Source organism: Pangasianodon hypophthalmus, chromosome 12, assembly GCF_027358585.1.
Source record: "Pangasianodon hypophthalmus isolate fPanHyp1 chromosome 12, fPanHyp1.pri, whole genome shotgun sequence".
In the NCBI taxonomy this organism is placed as follows: Eukaryota; Metazoa; Chordata; class Actinopteri; order Siluriformes; family Pangasiidae; genus Pangasianodon; species Pangasianodon hypophthalmus.
Genome location: NC_069721.1, coordinates 25,533,833 through 25,561,332, shown reverse-complemented (window position 1 = coordinate 25,561,332; position 27,500 = coordinate 25,533,833). Strand labels below are relative to the sequence as shown.

The following is a 27,500-nucleotide window of genomic DNA, read 5'->3' as shown; positions in this document are numbered from 1 at the left end:
ACATTTTTTTTTGAAAGCAAGAAGGTGTTAAAATCTGTCATAAGAAGGATTTAAAACATCTCAGTGTGGAGTTCTCACTGCTCTTACAGGACTAGAAACACATTTCTGTTGGATTTGGACTGTTTTGCTTCTTGCACAAACCTGGGATGTAAATCCGACTGCTTACTGAAAACTGCTCATGATTCATGTTGGAATATTTGGGAAGTTCCTAAAATCAAGCATCACAAGGTTTCAGTGTTAGTTTCTGAAAAAATGCTTAACCTAAGTGATCATTTCTAAAGTTAGGTTTCTGATGTGATCTGTGAACATATGAATAGCTGGAAGCTCCATAAATCCACCATGAAGATGATTTGAAACAAAATATATAAAGAGTTTCTTGTGTCCATGCTGCTCCTGGTTTGGAGATTATGCTGTAATCCTGATGAAAGACGGCGTGAGCGATCATAACTGTGCGTGAAGATCAGGACGATCAGATCACAAACCAGGATTTAGAGCCGTTTCTGTATGAAGGAGAAGCTGGAAGTGATGTGAAGACAGACTCCGTGCTGTGACGTTCCCGTCCTGACCCTGCTGCTCTTACAGGACTAAAAACCTAGATATAGACCGGAATATTTCACTATTCATTATCCATCATGATTCCGACGAAGATGCTGGTGTATCGAGGTCCAGACGGAGACACGCACTCCGAGACTGTTCATCACACACGAAGACGCAAGAAGTCATGTGGCGATCTCTTTCAGAACGGATACCGCGTAAAGCTGAGCCACACACACGGCCCGGTCAGAGAGGAAACCGAGAGAGACGGAGTGTATCACACACTCTCCTCCTGTTTCCGTCTTCTAGCATACTGGGGTAAGACGGAGAACCGCATCACTCTAATCTAAAGGTGCTTTAACACCTAATAGTCTGTGAGTCGAGTCGGAGTCAGAGCGAAAGTGATTCTTTTGATTCGTTTGCTATTTGGTTTGGTTTGATTTCACACTGTACCTAATAAACCAAACCAGAAAGCAAAAGCATTGTTTGAGGTGTGTGTAGAGCTGAAAACATCCTCGTGAAACTCTTCAACAAACTACTAAGTGTGTAGAAATCACAAAAACCCCCCAAGTGTGGAGAACATGCAGCGCTACAGCTCTGTGCTTTGGCTCAGTTTAGCAGCGCACAAAAACGCTACAACCCAAAACACACAGCGTGTTCGATTCACTTCCTGCAGGTGAGTCGATTCGGAGTCGAATCACTTTCTCGCTAGAGTTCACTCAGAAGATCTCTCGGACCCGAGCGTGATCCCTGTGTTCTCACCTGACTAAAGAACTGCACTGAGGAAGAGAACACACCAGGGGTTTGTTTCTAACACTCTAAACACTGTGTGTGTGGAAGAACAGTACTGTAATAAATCCAGCACTGAGAACTGTAGTGCATTACTGAAGGTTATTAAAGCTGTTATTCCATCTCCTGTGATACAGGGACAACCAAACGACTCCACATCGGATTTAAAGTGCACTACGTTTGCGAGATTTTTGCGAATCAGAGAACCCAGGAAGTTGGAATCAGTGCAATTCTTGAAATCAAAATCAGTGTTTCAGAGCTTTTTATGGCTTTGTATAGCTTTGTGTACGTGTCATAACACACCAATACAACAATACACCAGTATAAAATAGTTTTGGAGATATTCTCAGGTTAATGTTATAGATTGTGACTCCTGAAGTTCAAAGTGTTTAATATTATATGATCCTATCATCCTGTACTAGTCTTGAGTTCGTCCAAGTAAATGCTCTCTAGAGTGTTTAAGCCCCGCCCCCTGGGGGCGTGTCTTGCTCTGCAGGAACAGCTCATTAGCAGTAAACATGGTTTGTCGGTGTGTTTTTTGGCTTTACATCTCCACATACACAGTGTTCACTTTTCTAACTGAGAATAAATGTTTGGAGTTTGTTCACGTGGAAGAGGGTGGAGTTTGTGTGAGCTGGCGGTCATGTGACTTTTCAGAGGAGAGGGGAGTGTGTGAAGGCGGTGGTGAGAAATCCTGCACAGCTGAAAATACACTCTCGTAAAACTCTACACTGTTCCCTCTGGCTAAGCTACAGTCAGGTGTGTTTAGACTGGGATTGGGATTCCCTCTCTCTCCATCTCTCCATCTCTCTGTCTCTCTGTCTCTCTGTCTCTCTCTCTCTCTCTCTCTCTCTCTCGGTCGAGCTACACATGCTACTCCTGAGATACCTGTGATCCTGACCCCTCCTGCTCTCCGGACCTGCCTGATCCATCCTGATGCCCTACTTCTGGTTGGAGTTCTCATCAGTTGAGTTCACTCGCTGCTGCTGGGGGCCATACGGACGGCCTGAAGATCAGTGAGATTGCTGGAGATGGTGTTTCTTGTGGATCACATATGGGGAGCTGTATGTACTGTACTGTACTGTAATGGCTTGGGACTGCGATTGCTGTAGTGGCTTTGGGGCTGCAGTTGCCACGAGCAGCTTCGTACTCAGGACTCCATCAGTGGACAGTGGATAGATTTTAACCAGCTGGACTTCTTGCAAAAACTGTGATGAATTTCCTGGTTACACAATCACACTATTTGTCCATGTATTACACAATAATAGAAGGGAATGATTTATAATCACACTATCGGGTGTCACCCAGATGAGGATGGTTCCCTTTTGAGTCTGGTTCCTCTCAAGGTTTCTTCCTCATATCGTCTCAGGGAGTTCTTCCTCAATTCTATGCATTTTACACACAAACGATTTCTGTCCATTCCTTATTTTTAGCAGGAGGACGAGACGTCTGATTGGTGGTTCAGATGGTTTCGTATTTACGTTGTGTAGCTAGCTGTGTATCGCATGGGTCCACTGGTGTTCGGCGCTGTGATCTGATTAAGACAGTGTGTAAACTCACCGCTGTGTTAGAGCTCGTCCATGAGCGAGTGTTCAGTAGAGTGTGTTAGATCTGCATTACACTGTGTGTGTTCTCTCTGTACACTACAACTCACCGGGTCTCTCCTCTGTCCCTCTGTTTTCTTTACTCAGGTCTGAGGTTTTTAAGAGCCTTACGACTGATACAGTTCTCTGAAATATTACAGTTTTTAAATATCCTGAAAACTAGGTACGTGCACTGTTTCACTCCTCTATAAGTATTATTTCTTTATTTAGTTATAAAATGCCATGGTTCCGAATTTTTCTTTTACTGTCAGGGAACACACTGAGAACATAAAAGAGCTTAATCACTAATATAATAAAGTGCTATAACATAATGTTAGTGTTATTTTAGATTTACAGAACATACAGTATGTTCATAGTGTTGTATAAAAGTGTAAAAATACACCAGGTAGTGATTTACGCAGATATCTCTTCATCTTTAGAGTGATGTAATTGATTTATCGGTTATGATTTCTGTAAACGCTCCTTCCTGTGATCAATAAAATCCTCTAATACATTTGTTTATTTTTATTTTTTCAGCAATTCTATAAAGTTGGTGAACTTGTGCTCGATCTTTATTAGCACATGGCTAACCGCTGCAGGCTTCATACACTTGGTACGTACATTTATTCAAACTTTATTTCCACTGAACACCTTAAATACTCTTTCATTCTCACAACATCTGTACTGTTAGTGTTCTTCAATCATCCTGCCTGTGCTTATAATTCTTCATGATTAATTTAATGGTGTATAAACAACAGTCCGAGTTCGTGCCAGAGCGAGTGTGATGACGCGGGTTTATATTTCAGGTGGAAAACTCAGGAGATCCGTGGGAAAACTTCCAGAATTTCCAGCAGCTGTCCTACTGGGAGTGTGTGTATTTGCTCATGGTGACGATGTCCACTGTGGGTTACGGAGACGTGTGTGCTAAAACTACACTCGGACGCCTCTTCATGGTCTTCTTCATCCTCGGAGGACTGGTAAAACACAAACCAATCCCATAATCCCTCTCTCCTAACTCTTCACAGTGAATAACACTGTCCGAGGTGGACTGTCCGGAATTCTGCTTCGGATCCCGTCCTAATCCAAATGTTCCACTTCCTGTGTGTGTGTTTTGTGTTTGTTATGGTTGTCTCTAAAGCCCATAATTCCTCTGTCCTGGCTTGAACAGAAATGAATCACAGTCCAGGACTTTCTGTACAGTTGTAAATGCTCCTTAGTTCTCCTCACCAAATTTCCAACAAACTTCATGAAGGGCTGAGGAGAAGAATAACATCATCACGCGTGTCACATCCTGCACAAGACACGACTGACTGCTGTTTTATTCCTCTTACACCACAGCAATTTCCCAACTATTACAGTTTTATAGAGTTTAAAGCGCGGCACGTCGTACTTTTATAGTCACATGTAATGTGAAACGAGTGAATTCCTGTTCTCGCTTACGTTACAGCAGCTATAAACACTCGTTCCCTCACCAGCCTCTCTTTATTCTCTCTCTTAAAGTCAATAAGAAAATAATCGCAGCTTGTTACGCATGTTAGTGAGAAACCGCAAAGAAGCGTAAACTCCTCTGTCCTGAAGACGTCGGAAAACTTAAAGTTACAGCTTTACCTCTGACTGTTACAAAGCGCTGACACTGGAGACTCCTTCCATACATGTTACATAAACGTCTCCTCACATAAACGATTTCACACATTCTTTAATCCGTGTATCCGTGTGAAGCGACCTCCGTACACGTCCCTGTGAATGAGCTGTTGCTATAGAAACGATAACGTATTAGAACGAGCGCATTAATATTAATATAACCCTGAACTACTGTCGGAGCTGCTGTTCTAGAAAACTAATCAACACAAGAATTGATGTCATGGTTATTACAGTCAGTGGATTTGCTCCTGTCTGTAACTTTCCAGTCAGGAATTAAAGTAGGAATTTTAATGAATTATTATGCAAAAGGGAATTATTTACAGGCTGTTGTTTTTCAGATAAACAAATAATATAATAGTGAAATAACTAAAACATTAAATAACGACTGTCTGTTGATTTCCATTAGATCACATCGTATTTATGGCTGTAATATATAATAAATATCTTATTATTTATAGTACCTACAATAAAAAAGATGAGGATTTAGTTTTAGTGCAGCTGTGTGGCGTGAGTCGATGTTAACCCTTCAGCCCTGACATGAGCGTTTGTTGGACTAAACATGGCTTAAAGAGTTTATTCTTCTTCTATTATTCTTTAAACTTCAGTTTCTTCTCTAAACCCTGAGATGAGTGCAGACTTTATTTTAATAATTCAAGCATGAAATGAAATGCCCACTTTCCTCCAGACGCCGTCAATCAGCCGAGACGTGTTCGGTGTTTGCTCACGAGTCATGATCAGACGGGATTAGTCTTCCATGTAGAGGTGGCTAATGTCGTTACTACAGGAGTCTCTCTGCGGGATTAGTCTCACCTCAGCGGTGGTTTAGTTTAGTGAAACTCAGCACAAGCATCAGACTCGGGTAGGAGGTGTGGTTTAAAGTCTTCGTCATGATACGCTTGTTTTAATTGTTAGTTAAATTTCGTAGCGAGACAGAAGACGCAAACTCGAACCCGTGTTGGCTGATTGAATGCATTTAGGAGACATTTGGAACATTCCATTTTTTATTGAAACTCCCTGTAATATCTATAAACTAACATTTTCATCTGTCTCTCTTCCTATGACATGTAAAAAAAAAAAATCCTTCTCCGTCTCCTTTAATGTCCATCTGTTTTTCAGTCTCTTCCTCTGTCTCCTGTCCTCTCCTCAGGCCATGTTTGCCAGCTACGTCCCTGAAATCATAGAATTAATAGGAAACCGTAAGAAATATGGCGGTTCCTATAGTGCAGTAAATGGGAGAAAGTAAGTATTGTGTGTTTGTTGTCGGCCGATTCCCGCCTGCATGCCCCCTTTTTCTTTTTTTTTCTGTGTCTCGTGCATGTAGGCCATGTTCGCTCGCTACGTGCCAGAAATCGCTGCTCTCATCCTTAATCGACAGAAATACGGCGGGACGTATAACTCGACCCGAGGCCGAAAGTAAGTCTCACTAACCACAACTGCACGCTTTTTCTAAAAACACCACTGAAAGAGGAAGTTTAATTTAATTACTGAAAGGTTTTATACTTTAGGACAGTCTTAGTGTTTAGGACACATTCTTAGAGTTTACTACACAGTTTCAGTCTTAGAGACACAGTCTTAGAGTTTGGGACACAATTTTAGAGTTTAGTAAACAGTCTTAGAATTAAGAACACAGTCTTAGAGTTTAGGACAAAGTCATAGAGTTTGGAGCACAGTTTCAGAGTTTGAGACACAGTCTTAGACTTTAGGACACATCCTTAGAGATTGAGACACATTCTTAGAGTTTGGGACACAGTCACCCAGTTTAGTACACAGTCTTAGAGTTTGGGACCGCAGTTTTAGTGTTTGACACACAGTCTTAAAATTCAGGACACAGTCTTAGAGTTTAGGACACAGTCTTAGTGTTTGGGACACAGTCTTAGTGTTTGGGACACAGTCTTAGGCTTTAGGACACAATCTTAAAGTTTAGGACACAATTTAAAAGTTCAGGACACACAAATTCAGGTCTTAGAGTTGGGAAACAGTCTTAATGTTTAGGACACATTCTTAGAGACACAGTCAGAGAGTGTGGGACTACAGTCTTAGAGTTTAGGACACAGTCTTAGTGTTTGGGACACAGTCTTAGTGTGTGGGACCACAGTCTTAGTGTTTGGGACACAGTCTTAGTGTGTGGGACCGCAGTCTTAGAGTTTAGGACACAGTCTTAGTGTTTGGGACCACAGTCTTAGAGTTTAGGACACAGTCTTAGAGTTTAGGACACAGTCATAGAGTTTGGGACCACAGTCTTAGTGTTTGGAATCACAGTCTTAGAGTTTAGGACACAGTCTTAGAGTTTAGGACACAGTCTTAGTGTTTAGGACCACAGTCTTAGAGTTCAAACAGAAGTTCATCCTCTTTGTTTTGAATTCTGTGGTTCTGGTTTGGGTTTTAAACTCTGGGAGTTTGGGGATTTGGTGCACGTCCCTTTAGCGCTTCCTGTGTCCTGTGCTGTTCCTGCTTGCAGAGCTGCACTGTTTTCAGAGGAAACTGAAGCTTTGGTGTTTATCTGTGGCTTTTTGTGCTGTTTACATGCAGAGTCTAAACGTCTGTCTGTCCACTTCCCTACGTTCACACTAGCAGCTGATGAGTCTCTCATGTCGCTTGTAGGCGTGTAGCAACCTCTACTGTTTCCTCTTGTGGGCGTGGCCTATCCAGCATTTATTTTTTTAGCTTTTTGACAAATCACCTTCAACCCACTATATGATTAATGCACATGACTTTTGTTTTAAATGTATTTAAGTGTGATTTACGTGTTATATTCTTGACTTTGTACTCGCAAAATGAGCTAACTGTACTAGCTACATACACTCACCAGAGGCTCCAACGATCTCCGCTGCTTCCTACCAAACTTTAGTTTTTTTCTATCATTATACACATTTAATGAGAGATCTTATATGACAGGAGAAGATGAAACCACGTTTATAAGTTTTTCTTCCATTTTCATATCAGACATTAAACTGCAGGTAGGAACTAAAGTTGTGAGCACGGAACTGAAGAAACGTCGGACCGCACGCGCCGTAGGATCAGTCCGAGGATCAGTCGAGCAATCGTTTGGATTTGTTGATTTACAGCATCACTGCTAATTTGCACAGAATTGAGAAAGTCTTGATTAAAATGTTGCTCGTTGCTGAAATCGCAGCTCTGTGTCTCGGACATGTTCAGAAGATAAGAAAATAAACGATCACTCGCTAGTGTGAATGTAGAATGAGACCTGATTTTATTTCATCAGTTGTCAGAAGTAGTAGTAGCAATAATAATAATAATATTAATAATAATAATAATAATAATAATGTGTAATAGTAGCAGAGTTAATACAGTAAAGAGATGTTCTATACTTATAGTATATATGAAAATTAAAAATAATGACATGCCGTGTGAACAGCCTGTTGATATTAAATGTTAGTTATATAATGTATAATTACTGTATTACTATATTATTACTATAAATTTAATACTATATCACTATAAATCTAATAATATTTTAATAGATTTTAGTGTCGTATGAGATTCTTATTAAAACTGCCTGTTTTAAATAATTTATTCATTATTATTTAATGAATAAATTCTGGATGTTTCGTTGCTTTCTGAAATCTGATGACGTAAATAAGATTCCTCACAGTGGACAGATGTTTGGAAAAGAAAAGCAGGTCTACAGCGTTTTTATTTGCTGTTGTATGGGTATTATTGGCTCTCGCAAAGAGTAGCGTAAATATATCTGAGACATGTTGCTGTAAATCAGACCAAAAGTCAAGACCTAATCAAAGACTTGATCCAAAAGGCAGAGAAACACAACAGAGCTCTGACACCAAAACTGAAAAACTTTTATTTCAGAAAAGCCTTGGACAGATTAAGTGGCTCAGAAATGCTCAGAACGTAAGCAGATTCAATTCCTCCAACGTTTAGAGAGAGACAAATGCACTCATATCCATTAACACCACTTTCCCAAACAGCTGGAGGACTTCCAGAGTGTTTAGTGTGTCGTCCAAACGGCATGACCGGATACTCACACTGAGCCGGAGTGTTAATGAAAGCTGTGTTCAGGCGTCTTAAACGTCTCAGACTTTAGTCCACACTGGAAGAGAATCTTCTTCTCAAAGAAGACAATCCCTTAATTCTGTTCGTGGCCTGAAAGTAAGAAAGTAAGAGGTGTTTTATTAGAGATCTGCACTTCGAATGAAATGATACAGGAAATGTAAACAGATGAGATTGGAATAAAGTGCTGCAGGGATGACGTATTTTTGTAGGTCGACCCGGAGGTTCGCATCAGCCTGCTTCCCTCGACAAAAAGCCAGGAGGAGTTTCCCATTGGCATTTGGATTATTGCAGAAAGTAAAGTTTATGATTCTTACACGTTTTGTTCATTTCACAAACTTGTATGACTTTTGAAGCCTAAATAGAATCAGCAGAAGTAAAAGGCTAAAGGCTATAAACGAACCGCACGACGGTCACATGACTTCAACGTCACCACCTCTAAACTTCCCACAACTCTTTCAATCTTTATTTAAAACATGTTCCCTGATAAAGATGCACTGGGCTCTCTTTGCAGATGAATCTGCCCCCCAAACGTTTTTGGGAATGTGTCCATGTTGCATTATTTTGGAGAAAATTCGGTTTGTTTATGTGCTGAAGATGTTTTCCTGTTCGGCGTGAGGGCGTTTATTGTCCCCTACAATCTCTGTAGTCTTGTTTAGCCACTTGTTAGCAACCTCCTTTTTCAAGACACGTAAAAGCTTAAAAAATCACAAGTGGGTTGTTACTGATGTATTTTATGTTGTAGAATAATACGTGAAAATATCTTGGGCTTGTGATAACTACAGACCTTATGATAGATTTTCCTGAGTTCACTTAGAATCAGGAAGAAGTCTGAGTTCACGCTGCTGCCACAACCTCAAAGCTCTTCAAAGTTTACTGAAGCAGACACAAAAAGGTATTCTGAGTTATCTATATGCGATATCTGCGGAAACAAAGACGTCAGACAAAAAGCGTAGCAGAGAGCAGAAGTGGCGGTTGACGTGTTTCACAAAGTGAGATTATGTCACGGAGTGTCCGAGCTCAGAACAGAAGAAGAACAAAAGATATCACGAGGTCAGCGCAGAGCGTGCTGAAATATATTCATAATATATCACCTTATTTCAGGCATTTAACCAAAAACCCACTGATTTCAGGACGATGGACCCGGAAGTGCAGGAACGCTAACTCGTTTCCGGGTTTTAGGACTCATTCCTGCGGCACTTTATTCTGAACTGGAGTGGGCGTGTCTAAATGTCTGATAGCAGTTGGTAAGCGGTTCCCGAGTCTAGTGGCGTAGACAGCAGCACGCCTTTCTTCTAAGCGTGACTCACAGAGCTGTGTTCTGACTGAGCCATAATTCTAACTGTGAATGATCCTCAAATAAAAACCGAATATTTTCAACAATCAGACAGGAAGTTATTGTAGACTCTGAATAAAATCTGCTTGTATGCTGATCACTTCCTGCTTGGTGGTTTGTTTGTTTTTCCTGCTAGTTGATGAGTTTTGTGTGTTTTATTTCGCAGGCATATTGTGGTGTGCGGTCACATCACTCTGGAAAGTGTTTCCAACTTCCTCAAAGACTTCCTTCACAAGGACAGGGATGATGTCAATGTAGAAATTGTTTTTCTCCATAAGTAAGTGCACTGTGTTGTATAACGAGTGGATATTAGGAGTGGGGAAATATAATAAAGATGCCACTCTGTGTGATGAGAGTTAGTTTTCACCAAAGCGACGTGGAAGTTCAATTTAATTCAGTTAAACAGTTCAATTTCTAGATGAGCTGCATTCATGAAATTTTCATTTCAGCCCTAATTAGAAAGATATTACAGAGAGATTCTCAAAATGTGGATAATTGTTGGCTTTATGTTCGATTTTATACTGAAAAAAAAACATTCTTTATAACAGCACTTTATTTATTTTTTATTAAATCATTTAAAATGAGTTTTTCTTTGGAGAGCCACAGTGAAATGAATATTTTACATCATCCTAGAAGGCTAGAAGTTTTGCACATTTAATTAGTTAGAAGCCTTATTTGCACAAATCAATGTACATTTTTGAAATAACGTCAAATAAAAGATCCACTGATACAGGATGAATTGTGATATCTGTTATTTTAAACACTTTTCCTATTCGCCTCTAGTGTCTTGCCTTAGAGGGCGGAGTCAATGCAAATAGGTTAATTTATTCATTTATCCAATGTCATTTCATCACTTAAATGATCTTTTTAAGGTTTGTTTATTTAAAAGTTCATTTTATTTTACGCCACAGACTATTTTGTAATTTTATAAGGAAAGTTGGACATAAATTCACCACACCTTGTTGGCATTTTATCTAAATGTCTAAAGAATCTAGTATTTAGGTTTAATTCAGTCTAAGATCTCGCGGTTTTGTATTTTTTTGTCACAGTATTTCCCCTAATCTTGAGTTGGAAGCCTTATTCAAGCGCCACTTCACTCAGGTAGAGTTCTACCAGGGCTCCGTCCTAAATCCACACGATCTGGCCCGAGTCAAGGTGCGAGTTTCTTTTAAACTAAATCACTGACACTTTGCTTTACTACACGAGCTTTATTTGTGAGTATGTGAGTATAAAGCTTTAGCGGTAGATGCTGTGTATTTAAATCTCACGTCTCACTTTTTTATATTTGCTTTATAGATTGAATCAGCAGACGCATGTTTAATTTTAGCCAATAAATACTGCGCAGACCCCGACGCTGAGGATGCGTCCAACATCATGAGGTGAGACACGCTTATACACCTCGAGTGAGTGTTTTATTTATTTATTTATTTATTTTAATATGAGCTCTTGCCCTCAGTGTGTTTTCAGAAATGTATAAAATGAAATTGAGACTCACAAGGAAGGAGTTCCAACAATGAAAAATCTTTGTTGCTTTGTGGTTTTTTTTTTCCAACAGAGTGATATCTATTAAAAACTACCATCCAAAGATCCGCATCATCACCCAGATGCTTCAGTATCACAATAAGGTAAGAAATGTCATGTTCTCACAATACAGAGACTGGATTAGGAATAAAAAGGACACAAGAAAGTAGTACACAAGTCTGAGTCCAGCACCAGGAGGTGTTCTGATGATTTTCTGCTAATATAACTCTGAAAAGTGTTTTATTAGATCATTCACATGAGTAGTGATGCATAAGTATAACTGTAGTATACTACATTTCTGCAGGCTCACTTGTTGAACATCCCGAGCTGGAACTGGAAGGAAGGTGATGATGCGATTTGTCTGGCAGAACTGAAGCTGGGATTCATCGCTCAGAGCTGCTTAGCGCAGGGGCTCTCCACCATGCTGGCTAATCTCTTCTCCATGAGGTCATACATTAAGGTAACACCTCCAATTACAATTACACCTGTTAATAAACAATCCATCACGCTTAGCTAGTACAACACCAGTGGGCTGTTAAATAGCCGTGTTTTATTCCTCTTCTACCACAGCAGTTTGCTAACATTTGCTGTTTTTTTATTTATTAAAGAACGACACATCAAAATTTTATTAGTTTATAGTTACATTTAATGATGTGGAACTTGAGAAGCAAGTTAATTCCTGTTTGCGCTTACGTTATAGCAGCTATAAACAGTCATTCCTTCACTAGACAAAAAAAAACGCAGCTTGTTGCGCATGTTAGTGAGAAACCGCAAAGAAGCGTAAACTCCTCTGTCCTGAAGATGTCGGAAAACTTAACTTTACATCTTCACCTCTGACTGTTACAAAGCGCTGACACTGGAGACTCCTTCCAGAAATGGTGCATAAACTTACAATCTCCTTACAGTAAAACTTCACCATATCAACGATTTTTAAATCTGTTTATTATCAGTGGAGCGTCTACTGAAAACACCCCTGTAAATGAGCCGTTACTATGGAAACAATAGCATATTAGAACGAGTGCATTGGTATAAACCTGCGCTACTGTCAGAGCTGCTGTTATAGAGAATTAATCAACACCTTTGTGTCTTTAATTCGTTAATTGTGATGCTGAATGTGTGACCTGATGAACTTAGATTGAAGAGGACACGTGGCAGAAGTATTACCTGGAAGGAGTAGCTAATGAAATGTACACTGAGTATCTGTCCAGTGCTTTTGTGGGTTTATCGTTCCCCATGGTGTGTGAGTAAGTATATTTTTATTATTATTATTATTATTATTCCACTTTATGATTCAGGAATGAAAGTTTTTCTGCTCTATCTACACACACACACACACACACACACGTCCACTTTCTGTACATAGCACATGTTATATGTTTTCAGGTTGTGTTATGTGAAGCTGAAGCTCCTCCTGATAGCCATCGAGTATAAATCTGATCAGAGAGAGAGCAGGTCAGTGCTGCGTTATATTACACTCGAAATAATTTACACTCTACATTCATTTTAACAAATCTCACCTGAACATTAGTCTCATGTTAACATTTAGTGAATATGTATATGTATAGAGTAATTAATTCTTTCTTTTTATGATGTGTGTGTGTGTGTGTTGCAGTACACTTATTAACCCGGGCAATCATGTAAAGATGCAGGAAGGAACACTGGGTTTCTTTATCGCCAGCGATGCCAAAGAAGTAAAGAGGTACTTAAGTCGATTTTCTGAGCTCCACATTATTAAAATCACCAAAAAATTTTCTTGATTAGAAGCGTCTAAGATGAGGGTTTTTCAATCATCTCTAAACTCTTTAAAAACAAACACTCACCTTTAAATTTTAAATAAAATCATGGAAAGAAAATGCAGACTGGAGAATGGAATATAATTTTTTTTCCCTTTGTTGTCAAATGTAGTACGATGGAACATAAAATCAAGAGACAAGTTAAAAATGAAAAGATTAACACAATGATATGTGAATGAGAAGATGTTAAGCATTGAAATAAATTTAACAGGAAGCTAGTATATAGATTAGTTCTAGTTGTAATTATCACTAATCACTGGGTTTTATTTATCAATATTTATCAATAATCCACACTCATTCTTCAGCAGTGCATGGAATAGCACTTGATCCAGCACATCCTGTTATTAATGAAGCCACAAGATACTAAATCGAGGTCATGAAATCTTAATGTGTGTACAGGATGTTATTACACTTTTAATTCACCATTTTGTTTTCTTTTAATTAATAAAATAACATTTGTGTTAATTTGATACACACTTCTGTAATAAAAACGTGTCCACAGTTTGAATGATAAGCTGACCGAGCGCTCGCTCATCTGCTACACTTACACCTGTTGCTCAGGTGCTGTTCATAACTTTTTTTTAATCCATAAAAATTCAGTCATAATGTCTCTGATTAAGATACGTGTCCTCTGATGTCCTCTGTGCATTATAAAGGGACTTTATAAATTTAAATAATTAACATTACTGTGCAAAAGTCTTGGCACCCTATTTTTTTAGTACAAACTTTGTTATAGATGTTTATTTTCTGACTTCTACATTATTGATTCAGTACAAAAACATTTTAGATTCCAAACATTAGTTTTCCAGCACAAAATGAAATGTTCCAGAAAAATGTTTGTATGTCAGTAAAGAAAGCAGCAGATTCCATAAGAGACACTTTTCAGATAAAAACATAATGAAGGCTGCTGGGTTTCGCTGCAGAAATAAGAAGCGAGTCGACAGTCAAAGTCTCCAGAAGAACTGTGGCTGCTTCTGCAAGATGCTCAGTAACACTTCCAGCTCATTTCCTTATAAAACTGCACACACTGCACCTCAGATACTGCTTTATTTATTTAAAGTGAAGGATCGTCACATTAAATACTGACTTTGTTTCATTCACTACTGTTTACTGCTCTTTATAGGATTTTTTTTAAATACAGAAACATTTAATTTCATTATTTTTGAAGGCGTCTTTACTCTACAGCATTTCTTTGCATGTGCATAAGACTTTTGCACAGAACTGTATTTAATCAGAAAGCATTTCGTGTCCTCTTTAGTAGCTAATGAAATAGCTAATGAAGTCTTTACTTTTGTCCTTGAATGACATTCCACAGTGATTTTGAGTGCATTTACAACCAAAACCTAAATTTCAGCGGGACATATTGTGGTTATATCAAACTGCCAGACAGTGGTGCTGGATTTAACGCTGCTCCTCGCTCGAGCCGAAGTCACGCAAGAAACCTGCGTATGTGTAACTGATTCACGCCTCTGTTTTAGACAAACTCCGCCTACATGTGCGTAACTCTCACACAGCACCTGAATAGTGCTGAGGTCTGAATCCTGATGAGTGTAGTTTCAGTATTAAATCCTCACTTATCTCTGAATACAGATCTTAGCGTGTTCACTGAGATGCTTTAGTGATGCACTGATGTCTTTCCATCTCCTCAGAGCTCTTTACTACTGCAAAGCTTGTCATGATGACATCTCAGACCCCAAAAGGATAAAGAAGTGCGGCTGCAAACGACGTAAGTTGTAATAATGACAAGGACGTTTCCATGTCTACAGTTGGGTCCAGTCCATCATATTTATACACTTTCAGAAAAAAAGGTTCTTTCTGGGTTTTTCTGATAATTAGGAAGTTCTTACATCCTAAAGAGGACTTGGAACCCTTTGTGATTGGCTAGTACTCAGTTGAGTAGAACTTTTATGGGTTCCACCAAAGGTACCCTAAAACGTTCTAGACTGAACTGTGTACCACGCCCACTAAAATATTAATTTCTGACAATTTTGTGATATGCCATGTCACACATGAGGAAAGTCTAATTAATTCTTCTACATGAATTTTTTAACATTACGTTTTTGACATGTTCCTGCTTTTCTGCTGCCGTGGAAATGACTCAATCTTATCATTCATGTCTGTTAGTGACGTATTGTGAGTAAACTCTGCTTTTCTCTCTCTCCTGTGAAGGTTGCATATGGTTCTGGTTTATCCTGTTACTGCATGTAATCTTTTGCTTCCTAAACCCTCGCTAGACTGGACATTGTTGCTATCAGAAGGTCTCCCTAAGGGTGTTAAACGTTTTAATAATTATCTGTTATTAATAGGTCCTATTCCTGATAGTGTCTGTAGTCTCTAAATCCTAGACCCAGCTGATGGAAGCCATGCATGACCTCCATGTTACATGTGCATGATGCATGAAATCTGTAAAAACCCAAGTATGTTATATGCTACTGTACAACTGAAATTCTTCTGAAAACTCTTGCTATATGCTCATGGATGACCAAAACGTATGGGTCGATTGCATTTTGTGCTAATTGTCACATCCTCCATGTTGGCTTCCACCAAAAGTCTGTTCCCTTTATACCTCAGACATCTGACAGGGCTCATCTTGGGCCTACATGCAGTTCTACAGTTAATTGGTTTTTAGATGCCCCAACAGTTCTGTAGTACTGTGTAGAGTTTAGTTATTCCTAAGGACTCAATACTGGGTTCCTCTATATGTCTAAAGTTCTTCAGAATGCAGTGCTAGGTCCTGTTATAGTTCTCAAGCTTTTTTTAAGTCTCAATACTGAGTTATTCTATTAGACTCTAGTTCTTCTAGGCATACTGTCATATCCTTTTTAGTTCATCAGGGGTTATAGCTGGGTTCCTCTTTAGTTCCCTCTAATTCCAGTACTAGGTTCCTCTGTAGTTACCTTGAATTTCAGAAAAAAATTCCTTTATAGTTGTTTAATTCTTCCAGGCTCAGGCCTGGGTCTCTCTATAGTTCTGTAGTTCTTCAGGTCTTGATATTGGTTCTCTCTATAGTTCTGGAGTTCTTCAGGTCTTGATATTGGGTCTCTCTATAGTTCTGGAGTTCTTCAGGTCTTGATATTGGGTCTCTCTATAGTTCTGGAGTTCTTCAGGTCTTGATATTAGTTCTCTCTATAGTTCTGGAGTTCTTCAGGTCTTGACATTGGTTCTCTCTATAGTTCTGGAGTTCTTCAGGTCTTGATATGGGTTCTCTCTATAGTTCTGGAGTTCTTCAGGTCTTGATATTGGGTCTCTCTATAGTTCTGGAGTTCTTCAGGTCTTGATATTGGGTCTCTCTATAGTTCTGGAGTTCTTCAGGTCTTGATATTGGGTCTCTCTATAGTTCTGGAGTTCTTCAGGTCTTGATATTGGGTCTCTCTATAGTTCTGTAGTTCTTCAGGTCTTGATATTGGGTCTCTCTATAGTTCTGGAGTTCTTCAGGTCTTGATATTGGGTCTCTCTATAGTTCTGGAGTTCTTCAGGTCTTGATATTGGGTCTCTCTATAGTTCTGGAGTTCTTCAGGTCTTGATATTGGTTCTCTCTATAGTTCTGGAGTTCTTCAGGTCTTGACATTGGTTCTCTCTATAGTTCTGGAGTTCTTCAGGTCTTGATATGGGTTCTCTCTATAGTTCTGGAGTTCTTCAGGTCTTGATATTGGGTCTCTCTATAGTTCTGGAGTTCTTCAGGTCTTGATATTGGGTCTCTCTATAGTTCTGGAGTTCTTCAGGTCTTGATATTGGGTCTCTCTATAGTTCTGGAGTTCTTCAGGTCTTGATATTGGGTCTCTCTATAGTTCTGGAGTTCTTCAGGTCTTGATATTGGTTCTCTCTATCATTCTGGAGTTCTTCAGGTCTTGATATTGGGTCTCTCTATAGTTCTGGAGTTCTTCAGGTCTTGATATTGGGTCTCTCTCTACAGTTCTGGAGTTCTTCAGGGCTCAATCCTAGGTATGTTTATAGTTTAATTAACTCTGGCTTCGATTGAGAAGCTTCATGCCACTAGATCAGCCAAATGGTCATTGATCTTCATTCACTTCGACCGCAAAGGAGCATTCAACAAGGTCAATCACAAGACTCTCCTGTTCATGTTCATTAGCCTTGGAATTGCCTAGAAGGTTTCCTATCTGGTGAAATGGAGGGGATCCACATCTACTTCATGCAGACTCTCCACCGGTGTCCCACAAGGCTCGATGCTGGGTTCTCTTCTGTTTTCCTACTATACCCTCTCTCAATGAGGTTGTATTCTCTCCTGGTTTTCAGACCACTGTTATGGTGTTGACACTGAACTCATCCAGTCATGTTTCTGCACAGATCTTGTCATGAATGACAACTCACTAGCTGAAGCTAAATCCCAGCAATGCTATATATGCTTGGAGATGTTGTGATCTCCTTGGACAACTCTTGGATCACACTATCTGGCATATAACACAGTCTTGGGGTAGTTCTGGACTATCCTTTTCTCCTAACTTTATTAACCTGACTCGGTCATGCAGGTTTCTCTTTTACAACATTAAGAGGACCATTTCTATCTACGGAGGCAACTCAGGTGCTTGTTCAGTCCCTTGTCATAGGGAAACTGGACTACTGCAGCTTCCTCCTGGAAGGTCTTCCCTTCCCTGCATGATACCTGACTCATACAATTAATCCAGAATTCAGCTACATATTCCCAAGTTCTTCCACACCACTCCAATGCTGTTTCCCTCCACTGGCTTCAGATCTAAAACTCCGATGCTTGCCCAAAATGCCAAAGACCAGCACCTGCCTACCTGAAGACTCTTTCACATCCCACTCTACACTCTGCTTCCAGCCTGTAGCTGGACCCACCATCCCTCAAGATATAAGGAAGACCTGCGTCGAGACTCTTCTCTGTCCTGGCACCCAGGTGGTGGAGAGAAAAAAATTTGCGCTCTCTTTCCATGCTGTACTAACCTTTCTAACAGGGTTTTAATTTGATGGTATTCTTAGATGCTGAACTTTTGAACTAGCCTGAGGACATGTTTTTGATAGAGATTACAAAGCACTTATATAAGGTGATCTGGATAGGATGTCTGCTAAGTGCTATTAATATAGTAATATTTGTTCCTGTTAGAGTTCTTGAGGTTTTTAGGGCTCAACACTAAGTTATTCTCTAGTTCTTCAAGGCATACTGTCATATCCTTTTTAGTTCATCAAGGGTTATAGCTGGGTTCCTCTATAATTCTCTCTATATACAGTAACAGTTTCCTCTGTAATTTCCTTAAATTTCAGGGATAGGTTCCTCTATAGTTGTTTAATTCTTCAAGTCTCAATCCTGGGTCTCTCTGTAGTTCTGTAGTGTTTCAGGGCTCAATCTTAGGTGTCTTTATAGTTCTGGAGACCTTCAAGGCTCAATCCTGGGTCCCCAGTTCTTCAGGGTTTAATACCTTGTCTCGTTATTGTGTTATAGTTCATCAAGGCTCAATACTCAAATATTCATTTCAGTGGATCTTCATGACTCAATACAGGATTTCTCTGTAGTTCTTAAGTTCTTTAGGACTTAATACTGGATCCTTCTGTAGTTTCAAGTTCCTCATTTACCTTCTCCTCTTATTCCCTTTATTCATTTCTGTGACTTCAGCCAAGAAGGCGGGCAGCCGCCGAATGCGCCTGGCGTGTTGTTTAGGTTGCGGCGAGGCTGAGCACGGCTGCTCGTGCACGTCTCGCAGCACTCGTAGTAACATGGAGACTCCGCCATGTGCCTTGCCTCTTTCTCCCACCTCTGTTAGTGATAAGTCGGCCACTTTACGCTCCTGTAAGTCCTTCCATAGTCGTCTCGCCTGTTACCTAAACATGGCTACATCATGATGTTGTGGCTGTGCTTTTATTACACTCGCATGTGCAGATGTTTAGTAGCGGCTGTGAGCTTCTGGCTGTTTAATCGCATGTTTTATGTTTTAAATAAAATACCTAACTAACTGATCATTCCAATGTACTGTTGAATTTTAACGTGCTTTTTTTTTATTTACATACATTACCAAAAGCAGCCATTCAGTTCCTTATCAAAGAGCAGAGTGTTATCTAATCAGGCTTCATGCTTATGTTCTTACTTTCACATCCTTGGGCCTTATTTATCAAACTGGATAAAAACAAATGAATTCGTAAATTATTCATAGGAACATTTACACAACAAATGTGGTTTTCTTGAAAATCTAGTTAGTTGGGGAAAATGTTTGTAAATTTCCATATAAGGAGACTCACAAATATGAACCTGATGAGAATTGATTGGCTTCGAATCCTATAAATGTCGAAGATTTATTGCGATTTTATATACAGATTACACTGTCAAGTTTAAATCACTTATTTACTACAATTACACCAACATTTTATGAAACTCAGTCATTTAATATTAATAAATATTGACCAAATTAAATTAAGACATAAATTAAGACAAATAATACTTGCTATTTAATTGGGATAAAAGTAATGGCGCCCTAGAAAAGGAGGAAGAGTTATTGTCTATGGTAGCTAAAGCGCTGCAGTGGCTGAGCTGCATTAGTGGAAGGTTTAGCACAGGCCACACTTAGTAAGTAAGTAAAATTTACTTATAAAGTGCTATTCTAGACAGTTGTCACATAGTGCTGCACAATATATATATATATAAAAGACAATAAAGCAGTATGAACATAAACGAGACAGGGAATAACAACACAGTACAACATAACACACAGCCATAAAGTAAGACATAGCGTAAACCATTTAAAACAAAAAACAACACATCATCCAGTATAAGCTAGGTGAAAGCCAGTTTGTAAAAGGTTTTTATGAGTTTCTTAAAACACGGAGTGTGCTGATCTTAAGCTCAAAGGAAGATCATTCCAAAGTCTAGGCTCAAGAACAGCAAACGCTTTCTCTTGGTTTTTAATTTAGACCTTCGGCTCCTAGATTTAGGAGTGCACTTTCGCCTTTTAGTCATCATTTTGTTGTTTTCTTGTTTCTTATGAGGTTTTGTGGGTATGGCTAAATGTTAATCAGCCGTGCCATGAACATGTTTGGTAATTTACTTACCAGCATATGCATGTGAGTACGAAAAAAACCAGCAAAAAATTGTAAATCTGGTGGGAAATTTTAGTTCAGTTTGGCCACAAAAACGTTTCCACACTTCTTTACTAAAAGATGATAAATGAGGCCTGATGTTAGCACCACATTTAGTTGCTGGCTGTAGTTTAATAGTTCTTAGATCTAACCTGCTTTAATGACTAACTCACCATTTCACTGCAGTGTAAACTGTCTTTATCCTCCTAACATTATGTTTGCATTTTTCTCAGCTAAAAGTAACTATAACGGATATATCAAATCAAGTGAGTATCCCTTTTCTTCTTTATGTATTAACTGGAGTGTGTTTGTTGTTGTTGCTGCTTCTTCCTTTTTCACTGTCTCTTTACGCTTTCCTGAAAAAAAAAAAAAAAACATGTTCAGAGTGTAAGCAACAAGCTGATTCTGCAGGGTGGCTTTATTCTACCAAGAAACGGCCCAGAACAAATGCTCTTAACATTTTGTTTTGGTTCCTGTGAGGTGCAGTGGGAACAACTAGTATTATTAGTACTAGAAGTAGTATTTGTATATAGTTATAATAGTAGTTGTATTTGTATTAGTAATAGCTGTAGTAGTAGTATAAGTAGAAATTGCATTAGTATTACTAGTACTAGTAGTGGTACTAGTAGCAGCAAGAGTGTAATAGTTAGTGTATTAGTAGTATTAGTACATGTATAGCTGTAGTAGTAGTAATATGAATAGTAATATTAGTATTAATAGTAGTAATAGCAGAATTACTACTACTATACTACCACTATTATTATTATTATTATTATTATTATTGTTATTATTAGCAGAAGCAGCAGAAGTAGTAGTAGTAGTATGATTAGTAACATCTTTGTGAAGACTAGTATATGTTATAATGTCTGAAGTTCTTATGAGGTGTAATGAAGTTCTTATGAAGTCCTTCTGATTATATTAAACCCTTATGAAGACTACCCTATATGAAGTGATATAAAGTCTTGATGTAACACTACAAGTGTACAAGTGAAGTTCTTATGATGTCTAATATATATGTTATGAAGTTTTAATGTAGTCAATATTTATTTATCAGATGTTATCAACTTCTTACGAATACTTCTAGATGGGTTATAAAGTCTTTATAAAGTGCTATTAGTGCACTGAAGTTCTTCTGAGTTCTGCTACTTGTATTATTAAGTCCTCATGAAGTCTACATGTGTCTAAAAGTCCTTCAGGTGTTATCAGCTCATTTTAAATACTACTACAGGTGTTATAAATCCTTTATGAAGTGCTACAAGTGTTATTAAGTTCTAATAATGTCTGCTATATTTTTACGCAGTCTGTGTGTGTTTTAATTTCTATGCATGTTATCAATTCCTTACGAAAGCTACTACATGTGTTACGTCAAATTCTTAACTCTATCACCGTGATCACGTTCCTCTTTGTCAGTAAAGGATGAGATCAGCCCAGCTCCTAGAGTAAGCTCCCGTCCTGCGCGTGTAAAGCGCTGTGGCTCGGTGCCGCTGGTGAATAACCGTACAGGCTATACGAGACTCGGCCTGCCGCACGGCCTGCTGGGAAACGTCCGTGTGAACGTTCTGCGTGTTAAGTACAGATATCACTCCAGCTATCACACCTCCATCCTGCAGCTGTGTAAGACTCCACCTGGGTGTGGGTTTCTAACACTAACACTAATGTGACCTGACAGAGGTGTGTGTTACTCATGTCTGAGAAGTGTGTGAACACCGCTCACACTAACAAACTGCTGTGTGCTTTGTCGCTATAATAATAATAATAATAATAATAATAATAATAATAATACTGAGTGATGGAGTGGTGTGATAAATCGGAGTTACTGTAATCACACTGAAGTTGATTATTTTCCTATAACAGCACGTCCCCAAGTGAACGCAGGGTTACAAAGCGCTGACACTGGAGACTCCTTCCATAAATGATAATGTCTCCTTACTTCATCGTGTCAACGATTACACACACTTTATAATCCTTTCATCTGGAATGTCTGCTGTACAAGTCCATGTGAATGACCTGTTACTATGGAAACGATAACGTACATTATTAGAAAGAGTGCGTTAACGTAAACCTGTGATTTGCAGCTGTGGTACCCGAGCTACCTACGATCATGCAGTAGAGCTGCTTTAGTTAAACTAGCTCTCTTTTTAGTGGTAAAGTGATAGCATTATTTTTTTTTTAGTTTTTAAATCAGATCCCTTGTAATGAGCTTCACAAATTGTATTGTGAACTGAACCCCTTCCACCTGAATTATTTGCCTAGGGTTGTGAAATATTTAGTATTACTGAGTTCATGTATTTTATTATTCCAATTTTATGTTGTAAAATTATATATATAATGTGATATTGACATTTCTGTGACACTATATTACATTTTTCTTATACATACAAGTTCGTTAGCTTCCTCAAATAACCCGAAGAGGTTTCTGCTGTTGCTGAGGACAATTTTATTTCCACATCAGTTATCATTAATTAAATAAATAATAAATTAATTAACTTAATTATTAATTAATTTGATTCATGTAACACATTATAATGCTAATTGTATACAGTATGTGTACGTCTCTGTTAGTGTCTCTGATCTTCTCTCTGACTCTCTGTATATCGGTGTTGTGTACGAGTGTTTCTCGATTCACGTTTGATGATTAAACCCTGCTGTAATGTTCACTGTGTAGCGATGGACGCTCCGGCGGTGCAGCAATCCGCTCTGTCACCTAAGAAAAAACAACGCAATGGAGGAATGAGAACTTCACCCAACTGCTCTCCAAAAACTATACGGTAAGAAGAACACACACATGAAGGGGAAACTGTTAATTATGTGCTTGTGTATATCCAGTCATATACGCAGACAGTTACAGTAATGTTTGCTTTCCCTATTTACTGGATTGAGTCCACACCTTCTAGTGATTAACTAGTGTCTAAATTATTGACAGTATTGTAGTAGTAGTAATAATAATAATAATAATAATAATAATAATATAGAACATTGCAGAAAAGTCCCAGCAGTAGCTGTTGCCATTATCTGAGCCTTTTCACAGGCTTGACCCCAAGTAACCCCCATATACATGCCTCGAGATGAACAGTTGAAAGTGTTTCACCCTCATAACCTCAATATATATGTTTATATTTTTCTGAAATAATACGTAAAACATTAGTGAAAAGTTTCCCATCCTTCATATGTTTAAAATAACTGCACAGTTCTTGTTGGACATCTGTTAGGCACAAGTGTTTTTTTCCTGTTGCATTGAAAGCTGTGGTAATTTCAGGAATTTTGACCGTATGTACAGAGACAAGTGGAGCAGAGAGAGATTTTATCTAAAGCCCTTAAAGCTACAGAAATGTGTGAATAAATCAAACACTTCCAGCCTGAAGCAGCAGCATGGCGAGTGTCACTGACTGGATCAGGAGGAAAATCTGGAACCAGAAACACTGATAATGTTTTATAGTTCAAGAGTGAGGAATGAATTAATAAACAGATAAATTAATAAAATCAGCAATGTGATTATTCATGGCACTGGTGAGTGTTGTGCCTTCCAGCAAGATTCTCACTGTTCGTCTGCTCAGCTCAGATAATAAACACATCACATTAACTGGAATACAAGGACAGTTAACTACCTATTAACTATTCTGACAGCTACAGTGAGTGGATAGGATTGGTCAGAATTCGTTTGAGAGCAGGTGGGATTTGGGAGCAGGGGGGATTGGTCGGAATTCCTTTGGTAGCAGGTGTGATTGGTCAGAATTCCTTTGGGACCAGGTGTGATTGGTCATAATTCCTTTGGGAGCAGGTGGGATTGGTCAGAACTTCTAAATTCAATTTCAAATTTCAAAAATTCAAAATTCATATCAACTAAAGTCAATTGCCAAAAACATTTTCTTATTTTAGTTTGTTGGTTTGTTCTGCATGTTGATCTCAGACTCTTGTCAATGTCCAGGCACGACCCTGTGCTGATCCCCAGCCATGATCAGATGGAGACGATGGACGATAACGTGAAGAGGTACGACTCCACTGGAATGTTCCACTGGTGTCCAGCCAAAGACATTGAGAAGGTCATACTGGTGAGTAAGAGTGTGACGATATGTCGCTGTAGAGTGATGAAGAAATCTCAGAGGAAGCAGGTCAAAACCAGAAGTAACGACACGGCTCAGTAATGCAGGAAAGAACTTGCAGTAATTAGCAAAAATACAGAGCTTTAAATAAACAAGTGAGACTAATCAGTAACCATGACAACAGGTTAATTACAACAGAAGGAAAGTGAGGGGAAAAAAATGGGACAACTTAATTAATTTCAATTTAATTATATTTTATTTTATGACTAATTATTATCTAATTATTATATATACACACTATATGCCCAAAAGTTTGTGCACCCCTGCCCATCACACCCATATGTGCTTGGTGAACATCTCACTGCAGATTTATTCCCCCTGTTATAATGAGCTCCACTCTTCTGGGAAGCTTTCCACTAGATGTTGGAGCGTGGCTGTGGGGATTTGTGTTCATTCAGCTACAAGAGCGTTAGTGAGATCAGGCGCTGATGTTGGGATGTTGAGGAGGTCTGGGGTTCAGTCGGTGTTCCAGTTCATCCCAAAGGTGTTCAGTGGGGTTGAGGTCAGGGCTCTGTGCAGGACACTCGAGTTCTTCCACTCCAACCTTCACACACCGTGTCTTCATGGAGCTCACTTTGTGCACAGGGGCATTGTCATGCTGGAACAGGGTTTGAGTCTCTTAGTTCCAGTGAAGGGAAACTGTAAAGCTACAGCACACAAAGACAGTTTGCAGAAGAACCACATATGGGTGTGATGGTCAGGGGTGCACATACTTTTTGGTTGAATATATACAGTATACGTTAATAATTATTTGCCTTACTTTTACTGGCATGTGATATATTACGATTTTTACATTGTTTGTAACAGTATGTTGTTTTTTTCCTCAGACCCGTAGCGAGGCAGCCATGACGGTTCTAAGCGGTCACGTGGTAGTGTGTATTTTCGGCGATGTGAAGTCAGCCGTGGTGGGTCTGAGGAACCTGGTGATGCCTCTACGAGCGAGTAACTTCCACTACCATGAGCTGAAACACATTGTGTTTGTGGGATCACTGGAGTACTTGAAGAGGGAATGGGAGACGTTACACAACTTCCCTAAAGTCTCCATTTTACCTGTGAGTCTATGTGTGCACTGAACCAGCTCACGGAAATTTCATCCATCCAGTGCAATTTACAATATTTTAATCATGTTGTGTGTGTGTGTGTGTGTGTGTGTGTGTGTGTAGGGAACTCCTCTGAGCAGGGCGGATCTGAGAGCCGTCAACATTAACCTTTGTGACATGTGTGTGATCCTGTCAGCCAATCAGAACAACATCGATGATGCATCTCTGCAGGATAAAGAGTGTATCCTCGCCTCGCTCAACATCAAATCCATGCAGTTTGATGACAGTATAGGCCTTCTACAGGCCAACTCACAGGGTATACACACACACACACACACACACACGCACACACACGCACACACACACACACACGCACACACACTTACACACACACACACACACACACACACGCACACACACTTACACACACACACACACACACACACTTGGGGTCAGAAGACATGGGGTAAATCTAGGATCATCTAATGGCTAAAGCCTCAGTCAGTCTTTGATGCATATAGATCTTCTCAGTGGGCCAAGAGCTGGGACTGGTAACAATTCCTCTTGTAGCAAGCAGGATTTGTCCGAATTAATTTTGGAGTGGGCTGGGTGAGACGAAATTCCATTTGGAGAAGATGGGATTGGTTAGAATTCTTTTTGGGGCAGGTGGGATTAGTCAGAGTTCTTTTTGTAGCAGCTGGAATTGTTCAGAATTCCTTTGGGAAGAGGTGGGATTGGTCAGAATTCTTTTGGGAGCAGATGGGGATGGACAGAATTCCTTTGAAAGTGGATGGGATTGATCAAACAAGCAGAACAGGTGAGTTTGATCAGAATTCCTTTGGGAATGGACAAGATTATTCAGGGAGAAGGTGGGATTGGTCAGAATTCCATTGAGAGAAGGTGGGATTGGTCCAAATTCTTTTGGGAGCAGGTTGGATAGGTTTGAATTCTTTTGGGAGCAGGGAGAATTGGTCAGCATTCCTTTAGGAGCAGCTGGGATTGAACAGATTTCCTTTTGGAGCACATAGGATTGGTCATTATTCCTTTAGGAGCAGCTTGGATTGGTCAGAATTCCTTAGAAGCGGACAGCATTGATCAAACGTTGTGTGGGAACAGGTGAGATGGTAAGAATTCCTTTTGGAATGGGTGGGATTGGGATTAAACACTAGTCCTTTGCCCATCTTTACTATAAAGCACTGATGGAAAATGAAGTACTGCTGTAGATGTTAAATCCCGGCTCTGCGTCTGTGCTGCTGTATTTGGATGAAACTGCTACAGTACTGACTTCAGTTAAATTACTATAGTCAGCTAAATCTCTCTCTCTCTCTCTCTCTCTCTGTGTGTGTGTGTGTGTGTGCAGGTTTCACTCCCCCTGGGATGGACCGCTCGTCTCCTGAAAACAGTCCTGTCCATGGTCTGGAGCGACAAAGTTCCATCAGTACGGGAGCTAACATCCCCATCATCACTGAGCTCGGTATACACACACAGACACACACACACGTTTTATACATATACACACACACGCACATACACACACACACACGTTTTATACATACACACACACAAACCTACCTTTTATACACACACACACACGTTTTATACATACACACACACACACACACACACACACGTTTTATACACACACACACACACACACACACACACACACGTTTTATACATACATACACACACGCGCGTTTTATACATACACATACACACACACACACACACACACACACACAGACACACCTTTTATACACACACACACACACACACACACACAGACACACCTTTTATACATACACACACACGTTATATATATATATATACACACACACACCTACCTTTTATACACACAAACACACACACCTACCTTTTATACACACACACACACACGCATCAGGACACATGCATCGTGTGTGTGTGTGTGTGTGTGCACTAAAGTCAGTGTGTGTTTCCTGTCATTAGCTAAGTCAGACAGGCTGCTGAACGCAGTGTGTGTGAGACAGGACAAGAGCTGCGGAACCAACATCCCAATGATCACTGAACTGGGTAAGACACACACACACACACACACACACACACACACACAA

The 27,500-nt window shown here is 39.5% G+C and overlaps 1 protein-coding gene across 10 annotated transcripts in view; it reads left to right on the top strand.

Annotated features, from left to right (window-relative positions):
* LOC113524874 (calcium-activated potassium channel subunit alpha-1) overlaps window positions 1-27,500 on the top strand; it is a 102,734-nt gene that overhangs the window by 59,764 nt on the left and 15,470 nt on the right. For 7 of the 10 annotated variants that reach the window (XR_008303063.1, XR_008303064.1, XR_008303065.1 and 4 more), the window contains exons 6-26: window positions 3,015-3,090; window positions 3,444-3,519; window positions 3,713-3,883; window positions 5,695-5,786; window positions 10,076-10,186; window positions 10,959-11,064; window positions 11,206-11,288; window positions 11,465-11,534; window positions 11,735-11,890; window positions 12,565-12,674; window positions 12,814-12,882; window positions 13,043-13,129; window positions 14,873-14,949; window positions 18,814-18,987; window positions 20,501-20,533; window positions 22,933-23,035; window positions 24,193-24,316; window positions 25,195-25,419; window positions 25,531-25,723; window positions 26,768-26,881; window positions 27,376-27,459. Coding sequence is in view for 7 of the 10 variants with exons in the window: in XM_053238834.1 (XP_053094809.1) it covers window positions 3,015-3,090; window positions 3,444-3,519; window positions 3,713-3,883; window positions 5,695-5,786; window positions 10,076-10,186; window positions 10,959-11,064; window positions 11,206-11,288; window positions 11,465-11,534; window positions 11,735-11,890; window positions 12,565-12,674; window positions 12,814-12,882; window positions 13,043-13,129; window positions 14,873-14,949; window positions 18,814-18,987; window positions 20,501-20,533; window positions 22,933-23,035; window positions 24,193-24,316; window positions 25,195-25,419; window positions 25,531-25,723; window positions 26,768-26,881; window positions 27,376-27,459 (2,334 nt within the window). In the remaining 3 variants the exon portion in view is untranslated. Of the gene's footprint in view, window positions 1-3,014; window positions 3,091-3,443; window positions 3,520-3,712; window positions 3,884-5,694; window positions 5,787-5,868; window positions 5,961-10,075; window positions 10,187-10,958; window positions 11,065-11,205; window positions 11,289-11,464; window positions 11,535-11,734; window positions 11,891-12,564; window positions 12,675-12,813; window positions 12,883-13,042; window positions 13,130-14,872; window positions 14,950-18,813; window positions 18,988-20,500; window positions 20,534-22,932; window positions 23,036-24,192; window positions 24,317-25,194; window positions 25,420-25,530; window positions 25,724-26,767; window positions 26,882-27,375; window positions 27,460-27,500 lie in introns of all 10 variants that reach the window. The other 3 variants (XM_053238837.1, XM_053238839.1, XM_053238838.1) reach the window with 3 other exon arrangements.